This window comes from Eubalaena glacialis, chromosome 3 (genome assembly GCF_028564815.1).
Source record: "Eubalaena glacialis isolate mEubGla1 chromosome 3, mEubGla1.1.hap2.+ XY, whole genome shotgun sequence".
NCBI lineage: Eukaryota > Metazoa > Chordata > Mammalia > Artiodactyla > Balaenidae > Eubalaena > Eubalaena glacialis.
The window spans coordinates 164,662,213-164,678,685 of record NC_083718.1 but is presented as its reverse complement, the minus strand read 5'-3'; the positions used below and the strand labels follow the sequence as shown (position 1 = coordinate 164,678,685).

The following is a 16,473-nucleotide window of genomic DNA, read 5'->3' as shown; positions in this document are numbered from 1 at the left end:
TTTTGTTCTTATTTATAGCTGAGTAGTATTCCATTGTATATATGTAGCACATCTTCTTTACGCATTCATCTGTTGATGGACATTTAAGTGGTTTCCATGTCTTGGCTATTGTAAATAGTGCTGCTATGAACATAGGGGTACATATATCTTCTTTTTTAAAAAAAATATTTATTTATTTACTTGATTTGCTCTGGGTCTTAGTTGCATCAGGAAGGCTCCTTAGTTGCGGCACGCAGGCTCCTTAGTCGTGGCCTGCAAACTCTTAGTTGCGGCATGCCTGTGGGATCTAGTTCCCTAGGCAGGGATGGAACCCGGGCCCCCTGCATTGGGAGCACGGAGTCATAACCACTGTGCCACCAGGGAAGTCCCAGAGGGTACATGTATCTTTTTGAATTACAGTTTTGTCTGGATATATGCCCAGGAATGGGATTGCTGGATCGTATGGTAATTCGATTTTTAGTTTTCTGAGGAACCGCCATACTGTTTTCCACAGTGGCTGCACCAACTTAAATTCCCACTAACAGTGTAGGAGGGTTCCCTTTTCTCCACACTCTCTTCAGAATCTGGTATTTGTAGACTTTTTTAATGACAGCCATTCTGACTGGTGTGAGATCATACCTCATTGTAGTTGTTTTTTTTTTTAATAGGTTATTTTATTTTATTTATTTATTTAAATTAATTAATTTATTCATTTATTTATTTATTTTTGGCTGCATTGGGTCTCCGTTGCTGCACGTGGGCTTTCTCTAGTTGCGGCGAGCGGGGGCTACTCTTCGTTGTGGTGCGCAGGCTTCTCATTGCGGTGGCTTCTCTTGCTGCAGAGCACGGGCTCTAGGCGCACGAGCTCAGTAGTTGTGGCTCTCGGGCTCTAGAGCGCAGGCTCAGTAGTTGTGACGCACGGGCTTAGTTGCTCCGTGGCATGTGGGATCTTCCCGGACCAGGGCTCGAACCCATGTCTCCTGCATTGGCAGGCGGATTCTTAACCACTGCGCCACCAGGGAAGCCCCTCTCATTGTAGTTTTGATTTGCACTTCTCTAATATTAATTCACACTTAATGCTGTGAAATAAAATTCATATTTTATGGCAAGACCAGAAAAATTTAAAGATAAAAAATTTTATGTGCCCTTTGGCCTCCTCTCTCCCCACACTGTGCATTGTATAACTGCTTCATGCATCGACCAAACCTTCCCCATCAGCAGAAATACCTGCTCAACTATAAAGAGCAACGTTCTCCTAGCATCAATAAGACAACTCCTTAAAGATAACATTCTTATTTTTTAAAATTCTTTTCCACTATGGTTTATTACAGGATATTGACTATAGTTCCCTGTGCTATACACTAGGACCTGTTGTTTATCTATTTTATATATAGTAGTTTTTACCTGCTAATCCCAAACTCCTAATTTATCCCCCCCCCTCCCCCTGCTACCCCCTTTGGTAACCATAAGTCTGTTCTCTATGTCTGTGAGTCTGTTTCTGTTTTGTAAATAAGTTCATTTGTATCATATTTTAGATTCCACATATAAGTGATACCATATGGTATTTGTCTTTCTCTGTCTGACTTACTTCACTTAGTAGGATAATCTCTAAGTCCACCCATGTGGCTGCAAATGGCATTTTTCAATCTTTTTTATGGCTGGGTAGTATTCTGTTGTCTGTATACACCACATCTTCTTTATCCATTCATCTGTCGATGGACATTTAGGTTGCTTCCATGTCTTGACTACTGTAAATAGTGCTGCTGTGAACATTGGGGTGCATGTGCCTTTTCAAATTAGAGTTTTCTCCAGATATATGCCCAGGAGTCGGATTGCAGGATAATATGGTAGTTCTATTTTCAGTTTTTTTAAGGAACCTCCACACTGTTTTCCATAGTGGCTGCACCAATTTACATTCCCACCAACAGTGCTAGTAGGGTTCTCCCCACTTTCTCCAGCATTTGGATAACATTCCTTCTTGCTAAGGGATCACATGGGGCTTTGCTCTGGATTATGTAAACTGTCAATAATACGTCATTTAATGTACAGCCCTCTGTCTCAAAAAACTTATATAACTGTGCCTTGACTTTTAATGGGCGGAACAGCTCTCAGAGCTTTCTGAGATGCTCTTCCCAGGTTATAATCCTCAAATATGGCTCGAATAATATCTTCCATTTCTGTCTTAGATCGACTGGTTAATTTTTCGTCGACACTCCCATGAATTCTCTTGAATGTACTTTCCTGGGCTCCAAACCTACCCACATTTCCCAACCTTGCTCCTCCTCTTCCTGGGTTTCCGACAATTTATTTACTTAAGAAATGAGAATCTGGCGCCTACCAGTGTGCCAAGCCCTGTTTTAGACACTGCAGATATAGTGGCTGATGAAACAGAATTGTTGTCTTCATGGACCAGAGAAGGAGGCAGATGATAAACAAAACTTTTTCTTAATGAGTGAAATAATGAGTAACGCAGAGTAGGAACTTAATCAGTGTTGAGTGAAAAACTTAACATTGTCTATAGAATATCACATCAGAGTCTGTTATTCACTCCACAAGCAACCCTGGGCACTGAGTGTCACATCCTGTTTTCCAAGCCCTTGGAATCTGAAAAGGTAAAGGTGACCCAGCTCCTGCTCTCTGGAGCTCAGAGTCCAGAAGGAACTTCGAGCAAGTGTTGAGTGCTAATTTTGTTAGGCCCTGTAAAAAGTGCTTCATGGTAGCCATCTTATTTAGTCCTCACTGGCTATAGGAGGTTGTCCAAGGACAGAGAGCTTGGGACAACTGGCCCGAGAGCGGGCAGGCTGAACAGTGACAAGAGCTCTGGCGAGGAGGCAGTCCTGATCCTTGGACTTAGGCCCAGTCCCTGTGACCTTGCGCAAGTCACGGTCTCCCTCGTCCTCCCACTCTAGCCAGTGTCTGTAGTGTCTGACTCCTAGCGGGGAAGGAGGTCGTTGGAGACAGGGACAACCACAGACACTGCTTTCTTCCCCACCCTGCCCTATGCTCCCACGCCCTCCAGCGCCACCGCCCGGACCTTCTTCTCCTGGGTTGCGGGAGAAGGGCATTCCCTTTCCCCCAGCGGGCTCCTTCACCGCTGCCCCAGGCTGAAAGGCGACAGATCGTCCTCGAGCCACGCGCCTTGACTGTGGCCCCTGCTCCTTTGGCCCGGGATCTCGTAGCTCTCCCCTTCCACTCCCCCCGCGGCTCGCGACCACTTGGTCTGCGCCGCCTGCATTCTCTGTGTGCCGGGCCCGCCCGCACTGCGGGGGAGAGGCCGGGAGCCGCCCACGCCGCGCTCGGCGCTCGGAGTCGCTGTCTCCCTGGGACGCGCGCGGGTTGCGCGACGCGCGGGAGCCGGGCGGGCAGCCATGGCGCGGCGCGCCGGGAGGTAGCCCGGCGGGACGCTGAGAGCGCGGGGGCCGCCATGGCCCGGCGGCGGCGCCGCGCCTGCATCGCTCTGTTCTTGGTGCTGCTCTTCGCCTTCGGCACTCTCATGGGCCTGCGCACGCTCAAGGCTCCGGACGGACTCCCGGCGCTGGGCCCCGGCCTGGAGCTGGCGCCCTTTGAGCGACGCCCCGAGGGGGGCCCCGCGCCGGCCGCCCGGGCCCCGGCCGCCCCCGCCGCGCCGCCGCCGCCGCCTCCGCCTCCGCCCCGCACCGCGGGCCCGGGCAGCTCCCTGGGGCCGGCCCCAGCGGAGGCCGAGCCCGCCCCCGGGCAGAGTCTGCGCGTCTACTCGGACCTGCACGCCTTCTACTACTCGTGGTACGGGAGCCCGCGGCGCGAGGGCCACTACATTCACTGGGACCACGTCATGGTGCCGCACTGGGACCCCAAGATCTCGGCCAGCTACCCCCGCGGCCGCCACAGCCCCCCCGAAGACTTGGGCTCCAGCTTCTACCCGGAGCTGGGGCCCTACAGCTCCCGGGACCCCGACGTGCTGCGGGAGCACATGACCCAGCTGAAGGAAGCCGCCATCGGTGAGCTCCCCCCTCCCCCGTCGCTGGGCCCCCAACCTCGCCTTTCTTCGTTCCCACACCCCAACTTCCACTGCTCCTATCACGGGGCCTTTGGTCCCACTCACTCGTCAGCCTGGCTTCTACCTCTTCTCTTCTAGAACTCTCATCCCGTGCTCACCAGGAGACCCCGCCCCCATCTTCTAGTTTTCAGACTCCTCCACCTCTGCCTTCTGACCCCCTACCATTCCAGGGCCCTTTCCTAGAGCAGAGCTGCTGGGAGGGCCAGTGGAAGGCGTTTGCACCAGGGCTGTCCCAGGTAGGGACAGCGAGGAGAGGAGGGCAGTCTATTGGGCTTCTCGGTTTGGGTAAGTGAGGCCTGGGTACCCTGGCCCCGCAGGAGTCTGGGGTTCAGAGCAGTAGTGCCTGGGATGGCCTCTGCTTTCACACTAGGCACAGGGTAGGGCAGCAGCCTTTCCTGAGTTTGCTGGTTGCAGAAAGGAAAGTTTGCCTACGTTGTATGATGGACCCTGCTCTATTTGCAGTAAGGGGCCTGGGACCTTTTCAAGTACTCTGCTTGAAAAGAAGCCCCTCTGTCGGCAGGCTGGGGTGGGGAGGCTGACTTATTTCAGATTTTGTCACTGAATTCTGCTGGATTTTACAGTACATTTCAATTTCTCTGGAAATGGTTAATGAGTGGGGGAAAAATCGAATGCCAGAGACAGTGGTGGGAAGTATTCACAGATAAATAGCACAGAGGCCATCCCTCAAGATTCTACCATCTAGAGGGGCAGACAGTTGAGTCAAATGTTATTTCCCACGGGAAGGGTAAAATGACCTCTGCTCAGGGCTCCTCTCCCTGAGGGACCTCAGAGGTGCTCCTCTCCTCCAGAGACAGGACTGTGCCTTCCCGGTGGGTGTGTCATTGTCCACCCATTTCCCTTTGTTTAACTACTTGCTAATGCAGGCCAGAGGCTGCTGAGGCTCTCCGGCTCCTTCCTGGCCTGGCACGTTAGGGTTCCTGCAGTCACTGAGCTTCAGCACCGCGGGCGTGGACAGCTCCAGGACTCACAGCTCAGGGATCTGATCTGCAAGAAGAGAACCTGGCAGGAGTCTCCCTCAAGGTTTCATTCAGAAACCATTCTGCAGTTGGAGATGGTTTGTGAGGAAGGAAATCTCCGTTGTGGGGTACTGTGTGTCTCTGAAGTAGCCTCTGTGTTGTGTCTCAGGCGTCCTGGTCCTGTCCTGGTACCCACCTGGCATGGCTGATGATAATGGGGAACCCTCAGATGACCTGGTGCCCACCATTCTGGACACTGCCCATCAGTACAACATCCAGGTGAGTCTCCAAGAAGATGTCAAATGCTCTCTGGCCGATTCTGGAGATGTCCCCTCCTCCGCCCACAGGGATGGTGCCTCTACCAAAGCTCCTGGCGTTAGCCCAGGTATGCAAATACGTAGCAAGTGTGGTGTTGGGAGTAGGGGTCTAATAAATAGTGCCTATGTCACTTTTTTTTTTTGAATTTCATTTTATTTATGTTTTATAGAGCAGGTTCTTCTTAGTTATCTATTTTATACATATTAGTGTATATATGTCAATCCCAATCTCCCAATTCATCCCACCACCACCACCCCCCCGCCACTTTCCCCCCTTGGTGTCCATACGTTTGTTCTCTACATCTGTGTCTCTATTTCTGCCCTGCAAACCGGTTCATCTGTACCATTTCTCTAGGTGCCTATGTCACTCTTATTTTTTGAGTTCTGAAAAAAAATTTTGGGAAAAATAAATATAGGATAAATGGGAGACTAAATTAATATCACGGTGATAGAGGTTAGGTTGGAGACCCTGATCCTGGAGAGAGGGCAGGCAAGGGCCAAATGGGCCCACAAACTGAACTCCAGCCTCAACTCCCTAGTGGGAGGCAGTGCTGGGCCTCAAGGAGTAAAGCACAACACGTGCTCTCATCAGGTAGGCTCTCTTTCAAGAGGAATGATGGAGCTGGCCAGTTATTTTCCCCACGTGTACCAATCAAGTAAGTCATTGCCCTTACCTGTGTGTGGCAAAAGAAGAAAAACGACGAAGAGGAGCCCCACTCCCGTTCCTGAGCCCATCACTGGCACATTAAATAGATCATGGCACGTTTTCCTATGGACACTTCTTCCCATAGTTTCAGGCAGCTAGTGCCCATCACTGGGAGCTGGCACATAAGTTGAAACCTATTGGCCAGCCTGCAACAGCCCATCAGAATGATTCCCAGAGGCCCTGCTGTGGGAGGTGGGAAAACTCACCCCTGTTTTTTGGGCCCTGAGGGCAGTGGTTGCTTTTATTTACACTGTGCCCACGACTGCCAGGTCTCTCCTGAACTCAGCCTCTTCTCCAGGCCGTAGTTGAAGCACAAGCCTTATAGGTTGTGGCCCCTGGACAGATACTCACCTGACCAATATCTCCTCTGTTTGTGGCAGGTGGCCTTCCACATCCAACCCTACAAGGGCCGAGATGACATCACTCTGCATGACAACATCAAGTACATCATTGACACGTAAGGCTGCTCTGGGACCTGGATTTTGGTGGGGATCAAAATGGGGGTAGGGCTAGAAGGCTTGGAGGCGCAGGTCAAGAGACAAAACGGCAGAATGCCCGTGTCCCCAGCATCTAAAAAGAGTAAAAGAGTACTGGGCTTGGAGACAGCAACCTGGGTTTGAATTCTGGTTCTGCGGCCTCCATTCTGTGATCAGAGGCAGGCCTCTTAACCTTTGAATCTTGTGAGAGTTACGTGAGCTAATATATGTGGAAAGTGGCTTGCAAATGGCTTGCATATATCATTCATTCATTCGTTCAAAAAATATTTATTGAGTGCCTTCAGGTGTCCGGGCACTGTCCTAAGTCCCAGTTGTACAGCAGTGGGTAGGGCTAGCAAAGTTTACATCCTAGGGTGGGCGTGCAGTGAGCAGATAGTGGTTATAGACGACAAATCAAATAGCGATCCATACTATGAAGAAGTAGTAACAGAAGAAAGCAGGGTGTTGTTAAGAGCGTGCCCAAGAAACAACTTTAGAATGGGTGGTCCAGTGAGCTGCTCTGAGATGACACGGAAGCCTGCACCTAAAGGAAGAGTCAGCTCTGCAGAGATCTGGGGCAGGCAGAAAACTCCAGGCAGAGGGCTGTCAGATCCAAAGGCCGTCTGATGGGACAAGCTTGACAGCAGCCCGTGTAGCCGGAGTGAAGCGATAGTTGGGGTAATAGCAGGAATGGCGGTGGGCAGGGCCAGATTAAGTAGGTGGGGCCTTGCTGGTCTCAGTAAGGAGCAGTCAGATCTGATTTACACTTTAAAAAGAGACTGGGTTATAGGGAGGTGGAAGTGGGAGCCTGGAAACCAGTTAGGTGGCTGTCGGTACAGTCCAGATAGAAGATGGTGGTGGCTTGGCCTGGGGCAGGGAAGTGAGGCTTAAATAGAGGAATGACAAGGCTCGGGGGAGGGTGGGAGGGAACTGGGTTCTTGCTTAGAGGCATGATGAGTCCAACTGTGGAGTCCAACTGGATTCAAAATCGTGCTTGGACATCAGGAAAGATCTCATTCATGGCCAGCCCTCCGGCTGTGCTGGCTTCTTTTCTCTTAGGCTGCTGGCTCAGCCTTTTCTTCCTCCTGCTCCTCAGGTATGGCTCCCATGGTGCATTTTACCGCTATAAGAACAGCATGGGTAAGAGCCTCCCACTCTTTTATATCTATGACTCCTACCTGACATCCCCTGAGGCCTGGGCCCACCTCCTGACACCGAACGGGCCCCACTCAATCCGCAACACCCCCTACGATGGGGTCTTCATAGCGCTGCTGGTGGAGGAGGGCCACACCCATGACATCCTGGCCGCCGGATTTGATGGCATGTACACCTACTTTGCCTCCAATGGTTTCTCCTTCGGCTCCTCCCATCAGAACTGGAAGGCTGTGAAGAACTTTTGCGATGCCAACAACCTCATGTTCATTCCCAGCGTGGGGCCTGGCTACATTGACACCAGCATCCGGCCCTGGAACAACCACAATACGCGGAACAGGGTCAACGGCAAGTACTATGAGACGGCCCTGCAGGCAGCCCTGACCGTGAGGCCCGAGATCGTCTCCATCACCTCTTTCAACGAGTGGCACGAGGGCACCCAGATTGAGAAGGCCATTCCCAAGAAGACGCCGACTCGGCTGTATTTGGACTACCTGCCTCATCAGCCCAGCCTGTACCTAGAGCTGACGCGCCGCTGGGCGGAGCACTTCATCAAAGAGAAGGAGCAGTGGCTGATGTGAGGGGCCTGCAGGCAGGGGCGGGAGGTGCTGACGTCCCAGCCTCACTGGAAGATGTCACCACGTGGGGCTCGGCTGAGGTTGTGGGCACTCGCTCCCAAGTCAGTGCCTGGGTGCTTCTGGGCCCATCAAGTCAGGGCCCGTGGAGAACAGAGCTAGTTTCTGAGGCAGGTGGGTGCCAGGGTGTCCTGCAGGGACAGGAAACTAGGCGGTGTTCCAGAGAGGGAACCCCAGGGGCTGGCAGGTGGCTGGGCTTAGCCCAAGGCAGCTCCACATCCTCAGAACACTTTAAAACAATCCCTTCCAGCTTGGAACTCGGCTGCTTGGTGTTCTGGAGTCGCCAAGTCACTGGTCTTAGAAGGGTGTCAGGGCTCCGGGCTAGCATGCACCCTGCTCTCTGCCAACTGGCGTCCTCTCCAGGCCTCCTTCCCACATCATCTGTCTTCCCCAAGTTAGGGAACCACATTTAAGACTTTCTAAAAGGGAAAATTCTCAGTTTAAGCTCTTCCCAGTAGATTCCTGAACCCAATTATCAGGAAATAATCTGAGCATTCACACATTCATTCAACACATACTCAGCGAGCACCTCACCGCGTGCCAGGTGCTGGGGGAAAACTTGACCAGGAATGTGCTAGTGCCTAAGCACAGCTATAAGTTTTTCCTTTTTGCTGTTTTTGCCCAGTGCTGGGAGTTCAGTTCTTTTTCCTCGAAGAAAATACCTCTGCGCTCCAGAGCCTCCGTTTTCCTAGATGAACATTTAGCTCCAGGGGGAGGACCAGGACACCCCCCTCCCTTTAGCTGCCTGAATTGAATGAGGCCCACTCACTAGAGCCGTTTTCAGTGCTACTGTGATTTGTATTAAAAATGACGTGTTGTTCCTATTCTCAAATCAGCTTTCCTTTTGATCCCTTCAGGACCACAAACTCTTGACTCCTCAGATTCCGTGACAAATTGACATATGGGATGGGCTGGCTACAGTGTTAGCACAACGAAGAGTCGTTTGCTTAAGAAATTAGTTTCAACAAGATTTCTAGAGGGAATATTTAACAAACCAGTGCTTATTTACAAACAAACTAATATGCTAATTGCAGGGACCCTCAAAGCAGGCCCTGGGACACCCTCTTGGCAAAATTCTTAGGATCTACTTGAAAATATGTGCATTGGAAACGACCGTATTGAGAAGTTTATGGGCTCAAGACTGAATCCTAGTTCTGAGAACTGGGGTGTGAGGGGAGAGGGGAGGAAGTGAGCCCTACTGGTCACCACAAGGACTCTCAGCTCCAGTTAGGTAACAGGTACTAAACCCCACCAATGGATGGGGCAGGCCTGGTCCCCTTGCTGTGACTCAGTTGGGGAAACCAAGGCAGGCAGGGACAGGTGAAAAGGGCTAGATGGTGACCTGGAATAATTTACAAGGGAGTGACACTGAGGCTTCAGTTCACATATGCAAATTTTTAAAAACACTAAAAGTATGGCCAGACCCCGGGGGGCAGGGGCAGTAATTCTCACACACTGCTGACGGCAATGCAACTTGATTCAGTTCTTTTGAAGGCTAACCTCTATCAAGAGCCAAAAAAATGTCCATACACTTGGACCCAGTAATCCTACCCCAAGGAAATAATTCAAAAGAAGAAAAATAAAACATTTACAAAGATGTTTAACAGCATTTTTTTCTATTAAAGAAAAAACAAAGTTCAAATGCCCAACAGTTAAGTATGTTTTTAACACTTGTATACATATGAATAAAGATAAAGGCTGCTGAGTAGACACTGGATTTAAACAAAGGTGTTGTAGGTATAATTCATTATAATTTATATTATGAATAAATAAGAAAAAAGTGGCTGAACAGGACAGTAGAGATTTATTTTCCAATATTCCTTAATTTGGACCCCCCACCCCCACCCCTGTGCCAGCTGAGCTTACTTCCCATCATTAGACCAAAATGACGACTCTCCGCCAGGCAATTACAGCAAAGAACCAGCCCCCTGGTTCAGAGGAAGCAGTGTTTGGTCGATGGCTCTACAGTTTTTATTTTTATCCTAAACTGGTTCCAGCTTCAGAAGCACAAAACTCATGCATTTGGTCACTTGAGACTTTTGAAAAGCACCAACCAATGTGTTAGCTGATTTGGACCTTAAGTGCCACTACCCACCAGAGAAGAAGCTCTCACTAGATTCCAAATCTGTTATTTATTTTTCAAAGGTCAAAAAAAGAAAAAACTTATCAGAACAAGGCCATCCTTGGAATGCTCTTAAAACCTCTATTAAGCTTTTGGCTCATATATGAAATTATAAATAAATATAACCTCCCCAACCAGGTGTGAGGCTTAACCAGCAGCTTCTGAGGCCTGGTCTATAGTGTTCAGAAAGAAACTTTGCCTTAAAAGGTCAGACCAGTAACACTGTAGCCCCAGCGGCCTCTGCCAATGAGGCCTTGCCAGCCACCAGCAGTCGGACACATAGTGTCCAGCACCAGTCCTTGGGCCCTCCCTCCTCCAGAGTTTCACAAGCAGGATCCACGTAAGGGGAGCAGCCCATACTTCTGGAGGATGGCCGAAGTACTTTCTAGGGCACTGGGGAGGAAATGGAGGACAGTTAGGGTTTGACTTCTCAAAGCCCCAAGCCCACCAGATTCTGGAGATCAGGGACCTCTAAACTCTTCGATCATACTATGCTCTATTCATCAAACCCTTGATGAATCCTTTTGAATCCTGAAAAAGCCAGCAAACACTAGCAAACTTAGTTCCACTTCACCCACCACATCTCCAAACCTGCCCGCTCCCCTCAGGGCAAGGTGGGAGTGACAACCTTTTTTTTTTTGCATCTCCCAACCTGCCTCAAATGCTATCCCTGTGCCACAGCAAAGAGACTCACCAACCCGGACGAATGATGCCAAACTCTCCAGGCACAGACAAGTCAACCACAGTTGAGCCTAGTCGACACTCAGGGCTCTGGCCGTCCCCAATTGGTCCCCCATCAATGACCAAGGACAAGCGAGGCCAGAGGTCCTGAAATTCCTGAGAAGAGGGAGAGGAAGAGCATGGACACCACCTCTGGCATCTGCAGTGATGTCATACCGCACACAGGGCACCTAAGACAGAGATCACACAGCTCTAAAACAGCAGGCATCTTCCTCTAAGCAGGGGAAGGAACCTCATTTAGTTAGGGTCCGCTGTGGCAAGGACACTGCATTTGCACCTAGGACACCACATCCTACAAGGTTTGGTGCCCCCCCCCCCCAGGTTAGCGCCCCACGTAACACCTATTAGAGCTTAAAGAAAATCTTGCCGTGCCCAGAGGAAATGCCACACGTTGCTTCAGTTCGGGAGGAAGAAGTACAATGACTGGAATCCTCGGTGGGAGTTCAAAAACATGGGCTCTAGCCTCGACTTTCCACCAAAACTGTGTGTGACAATGCAAGTTACTTTCCCCAGGGCTGTAAATAAAAGGGCTGGACTAGATGGTCACTAAGGGTCCTTCCAGCTCTACCACTCTCACCCTGAATCTCAGCAGAACCCTGGATCAGGGTAGGAGAAACAGGGGGGACTCTGCAACTGCACGCCACTGGCGCTCAATCCTTGGGCTATGGAAAGGAGTTCCCCTTCACAACTGCGGACTGAATTGTTAACTGAGCCAGAGCACCACTCTCCACCCTCGCCCCGCATGAAGGCACTGCAGTGGCAGTTAGGCCTGGGAATTTGGGATGGGGGATCATAAATACCAGTTACTGTGCTGGACAGGTAAACTGTTTGCCGAAAAGGTAAGACTCCCCATCCCCAATGCCTAGGATACAGCCACCAGGATCAAGTAAAGCCTGAGAGTAAGAAGGGGTGCTGGGCTCTCACTTTCCAAAGCCCCTGAACCCACTCTCTAGATCTGGGCATGGAATCACTTTACTATGAAAGTAAAATCACTTTGCTATGTTCTGCATTTAAGACCAGTAAGAAAAAGTGTGCTCAGTCAAATTTCTTTGTGTCCTCATTCATTCTAAGCTTCTCAGCCAAGACAGGATTAGGACGATCCTTTCTTTCTTTTTTTTGGCCACACTGTGCGGCTTGCAGGATCTTAGTTCCCCGACTATTGAACCTGGGCCCTCGGCAATGAAAGCGCGGAATCCTAACCACTGGATGGCCAGGGAATTCCCGTGGGTGATCCTTTCTTTGACCTGGCTTGTGGCAGAGGTAAGAGAACAGGACCAGGAGTCCCTGGGATAAGTGATTTAACTTTTCAGAGTCTTAACTTTCTTTACAGCAAGTTGTGAAGACTTATCACCCAACTGTATTCCCCAACGACTGCTACCCCAACAGAATGAGAAAAAAACGTACTTATGATGTCTCTTATTGTTAAAAAGACAGTAGAAAAACAACACCAATTCTCCCCCTCGCCTCTCAAACTTTAAAATAAACCTTTTCCAAGATCATTCTGTATTCCCCCACCCCGGGCACCTGGGCAGACTTCCCACCATCAGACCAAAAGGGCGGCTCCCCCGCCAAGCAATTCCAGTGAACCATCAGCCCCTCTGGTTCACAGGAAACTGTGGCCTGGTGACATTTCCGGGGGGAGGACTGGGTAACTCACCTCAACATTCAGAGAGCTGGCCTGGGAGCTGAGGTTGGCGCTGGTGAGAGCAAGAGGTCCCCCAAACAGCTGGGCCAAGTCCTGCATGAAGGCATGGTCAGGAATCCGGATGCCTACAAGCTATGAGGCAAAGAGAAAGAGGATCATCAGAAAGGTTGAAGGGGTGGGGGATGGCTCTGGCCTGGATCCTAGCAAAAGCCCAATGGCAGGAGTCTGGGGACACAAGAAAAAATCCGACTCACAGGAGTGAAGGGGTTCAGGTCCTTGTTGAGCTCCTCCGAGCGTTCCATCACCAGGGTCACTGGTCCTGGCAGCAGGTCATTCAGGAGCCCCTCAGGTACTCTCACACGGCAGTACCTGGGAAACAGAGGGGGCACAAATCCAACCAAATGAAAGGCACTGCTGGTCCTATTCCAGACTCTAGGCAGATCTAGGAAAGGTGACCCGAGGGACCACAATGGGATCCACCTGTCTTCCCTCTTCACCCCCAAGAGCTTGAGCAGAAGGCAGGGCTCCAGAGGGCAGCCCCAGGCTTGGACCCGCAGGCTACAACAGCTGCACCGCTTTCACGCTCCGTATTTTACTTTCTTCAAGGCACTCCCTACTAAATTAAGCTACCGTGTTCCCCCTCTTTTATCTTAAACCGTGGGCGTCCCCCCCGCCCATTAGCACAAAAACGCCAGAAGAGTAGGGACCCCGTCTGCCTCGTTCATCGCTGCGCCCCCGATCTCGTTAAAGGCCTGGCAGACGCTAAGCGCTCCATACACGTTTCCAGTTCCGGATTCCCGGGTGAGCCTGGAAAAGCCCCTCCCGCTCTCCGCGCCTCAGTCTCCCAAGCCTGTCACCGGAAACCCCTCCCGCGGTGCCGCCCCCAACAGGGCCGGGTCGGGGCGTCCTCACCTGTAGACGTCGGCCACGCGGCCCAGGCACACGGCCAGCGGCTTGGTCTCGCTGCGGCCCTTGACGCGGTACACGACGCCCAGTGCCTCCGAGCAGCTCGCCGAGCAGGCCAGGCCGTACAGCGTATCGGTGGGGACGGCCACCACGGCGCCGGCGCGCAGCTCGGCCACGGCGGCCCGCAGCGCCTCGGTCCAGCCGGCGCGCTCCGGGTTTGCGGCCCGCACGGCCCCGCTCCCCGGGAGCCGGAACAGCCGGGCCCCCGGCGCCGCCGGAGCGGGGCTCGGCGGACGGAGAAGGCGCCCGCTCCGGGCGGAGCCCGCCGGACCCTCGCTCAACCCCATGCTGGCAGCCACCGCGGCCCTCAGCCCCGTGCACGAACGCGCCGGAGACATCCGCCCAGGCCTGCTTCCGGGAGGAAGTGACGCGCCGAGTCATCTTCCGGTCTGGGAGGCTCCGCCCCACCACCGCGCTGGGCAACTTAAAGGGACCGCGACCCCCAGGAGGATTGAAGGAGACCGGTGGGGACGGGGCGGGGCGCAGCTTTGCGGAGCCTTAGCGCAGCGCTGGGGAGGGGGGGGCGGACGAAAGGGGGGCGGTGGTCGGGCCGCGCAGGCGGAGATGGAATGGGGCCCGGGCTCAGACTGGTCACGGGGGTGAGAGGGGGCCCGTTGGGGTGGGGGGAAAGGGGCTCTGACCCCGCGCAAGCGCCGGCCCTGACCGTCTGTCTCGCTCTCTCCCGGGCAGGGAGGCTGCCGGCGTGGACCGTGGGAAGGCGGGGCTGGGGCTCGGCGGGAGGCCACCCCCGCAGCCGCCCCGGGATGAGCGCGCCCAGCAGCTGCTGGATGCGGTGGAGCAGCGGCAGCGGCAGCTCCTGGACACCATCGCCGCCTGCGAGGAGATGCTGCGGCAGCTGGGCCGCCGGCGCCCGGAGCCGGCTGGTGGCGGGGTCAGTGCCCACCCCGGGCTGGGCCTGGGAGGTGGGGACTGCCCACTGGCCGCACTTGCTAAGTTCTGGCTTCCCCTGGAGGGTGGAAGAATGTCCCCACCGCTTTATCCCCCAACTGCCTTTCAGCTGGGCGAGAGGCTTTGAAAAAGTTAAGTGCTATCCAGATGCCAAGTGGCCATCTCTTGCAGGGCCTAATCCAAGGCCTTTCCTCCCAGCCTCACTTTTTTTTCTTTCTTCTGTTCCAATCAGAACGTCTCAGCCAAACCTGCAGCACCCTCCCAGACAGCTGTCTCCGCCAGAGGTGGCTTTCCAAAGGATGCTGGCGATGGAGCTACGGAGCCCTGACCATCCCCGAGCCGGGCGCCCTGACTTCTCTCCCTCCCCAGGGCTGGTGGCTGGACTGTGAACAACTCCCTTTCAATAAAGGGGCCAGTCTTCACTGGCAGTGGCTGGTACTTGGCTCTCAGCCTGGGTGGCAGCTCTGCTAGCAGCTGGGTTCACTCCCACTTCATCCTGGCTGAAGGCAGTGCTGAGCTCTGAAATGTAGCCAACGAATACCCAGTCTGATTACCCAGATTTGGGCAGACCAGCAGTGCTCGCCAGAGTGGTTTGGCCTGCTTTGGGGGATCCAGGTCGTGTTACATGTCCATTTCATGCTTTGGGGGCTCCTAGCCCCACAAAACACTTTTAGCAGAGCCTTGATTAAAAGGAAACCTGCAGACTCTCCTGGTGACCGACCTTTCCTTTCTGTCCCCTCTCTAAGACTCTGATGGCTGGGGAGGGGTGACGTGGTTGAAAATTGTCAACCATGGGTAGGGTTGGGAAGAAATGCCACAGATACTACCAAATTTAAATAAGCATTTAATTAGGATTTCATTAGTATTTAATATTGCTTTTTCAATTCCAAAAAGTTAAATTTTCACTTCTTAGCAGATATTTTAAAGTACAATATTAAGTTTATACAAAATGAGCAATTAAGCAAACACCATTATTTCACATTCTTCAAAAATACAAATTCATATTTATTCTTTTTTGGGTTTGGAGGTTTCTTCCTTTGGAAGTACTGAACCTGTAACGTTTTCATATCGCTCAGTGGAAGTCTGTTGTTCCCATGTTTCACACTTAAATAAATTTGATAGGCTTTTACATAATCCAAATAAAACTATTTGGGATTTAACCAAGATCTCTGGCCAATGACTAGTGTGTGTCAAAAAAAAGAAGGCTCTCGTGGGTCTTGCTTCTCCTGGCCAGAAGATCTGAGCCAGAGAGTCAGCAAAAACCTATTTCCAGCCACCTTCCCCAAACAGGGACTAGGAGTTTACGGGGAAAGAGAACAGCTACCTTGAACTCTGACCCCCCACCCGCACATTCTCCAAAACACAACAAAGGATGTAGACTGTTGAGTCAAAGAGCGCCCTGGGGAGGCCTGAGGACACGGGGAAAAGGGCAAGAGAGGCCTCTCTGACTTGGCACCAGTATAAGGATAACAAGAATATTGCAGAAAACACCCCTGGGTTTTGGTGGAAAAAAAAAGGTTTTATGAAAAATTTCCCCGTAAGAAAAAGTAGAACCTGCATTGAGCTGAGAAAGTGACACGACATCATCACCCAATTTGGGGCCCAGCAGGCACACCACCAAAAGGGCAGTGTGTGGTTTTAAACTTCGCTTCCAGTAAAAAAGCTTGTACTATGTACACATTGACATAAAGATCCAGTTTAATTTGCATTTCTCAGTGCAGACTGAGAAGCCCTCTCTTGAACAGGAGTAACAATGAGAAATGCCCAAACAGTGATCATCAGCTTCCCCAAAGGGTGTGAGAAGAGACAGGG

The 16,473-nt window shown here is 51.9% G+C and overlaps 3 protein-coding genes across 6 annotated transcripts; 2 read left to right on the top strand and 1 right to left on the bottom strand.

The window, feature by feature from the left end:
- The first annotated feature begins 3,350 nt into the window (after positions 1 to 3,350).
- Positions 3,351 to 9,102, top strand: MANEAL (mannosidase endo-alpha like). Of its 2 annotated transcripts, XM_061184463.1 has the most exons (4): positions 3,351 to 3,956; positions 5,162 to 5,271; positions 6,396 to 6,472; positions 7,588 to 9,102. In XM_061184463.1, the coding sequence occupies exons 1-4, from the start codon at positions 3,404 to 3,406 to the stop codon at positions 8,222 to 8,224; spliced, it is 1,377 nt and encodes a 458-aa protein (XP_061040446.1). In that variant the 5' UTR covers positions 3,351 to 3,403; the 3' UTR covers positions 8,225 to 9,102. The 2 variants fall into 2 exon arrangements, with proteins under 2 accessions (XP_061040446.1, XP_061040447.1); XM_061184464.1 differs by lacking the exons at positions 3,351 to 3,956; positions 6,396 to 6,472 and having other exon boundaries at positions 5,201 to 5,271.
- Positions 6,760 to 14,101, bottom strand: YRDC (yrdC N6-threonylcarbamoyltransferase domain containing). Of its 3 annotated transcripts, XR_009700398.1 has the most exons (6): positions 13,699 to 14,101; positions 13,041 to 13,155; positions 12,799 to 12,918; positions 11,095 to 11,237; positions 7,826 to 7,956; positions 6,760 to 7,614 (listed from the first exon to the last, which is right to left on the bottom strand). XR_009700398.1 is itself a non-coding variant. In XM_061184466.1 (5 exons), exons 1-5 carry the CDS (start codon positions 14,088 to 14,090, stop codon positions 7,911 to 7,913), a joined length of 816 nt encoding a protein of 271 aa, XP_061040449.1. In that variant the 5' UTR covers positions 14,091 to 14,101; the 3' UTR covers positions 6,760 to 7,910. The 3 variants fall into 3 exon arrangements, 2 of the variants coding, with proteins under 2 accessions (XP_061040449.1, XP_061040448.1); XM_061184466.1 differs by having other exon boundaries at positions 6,760 to 7,956; XM_061184465.1 differs by lacking the exons at positions 6,760 to 7,614; positions 7,826 to 7,956 and adding an exon at positions 9,930 to 10,793.
- Positions 14,102 to 14,290: 189 nt separating this feature from the next.
- Positions 14,291 to 15,368, top strand: C3H1orf122 (chromosome 3 C1orf122 homolog). The gene is made up of 3 exons (XM_061184467.1): positions 14,291 to 14,351; positions 14,443 to 14,644; positions 14,894 to 15,368. The coding sequence occupies exons 1-3, from the start codon at positions 14,317 to 14,319 to the stop codon at positions 14,987 to 14,989; spliced, it is 333 nt and encodes a 110-aa protein (XP_061040450.1). The 5' UTR covers positions 14,291 to 14,316; the 3' UTR covers positions 14,990 to 15,368.
- The last annotated feature ends 1,105 nt before the right edge of the window (positions 15,369 to 16,473 follow it).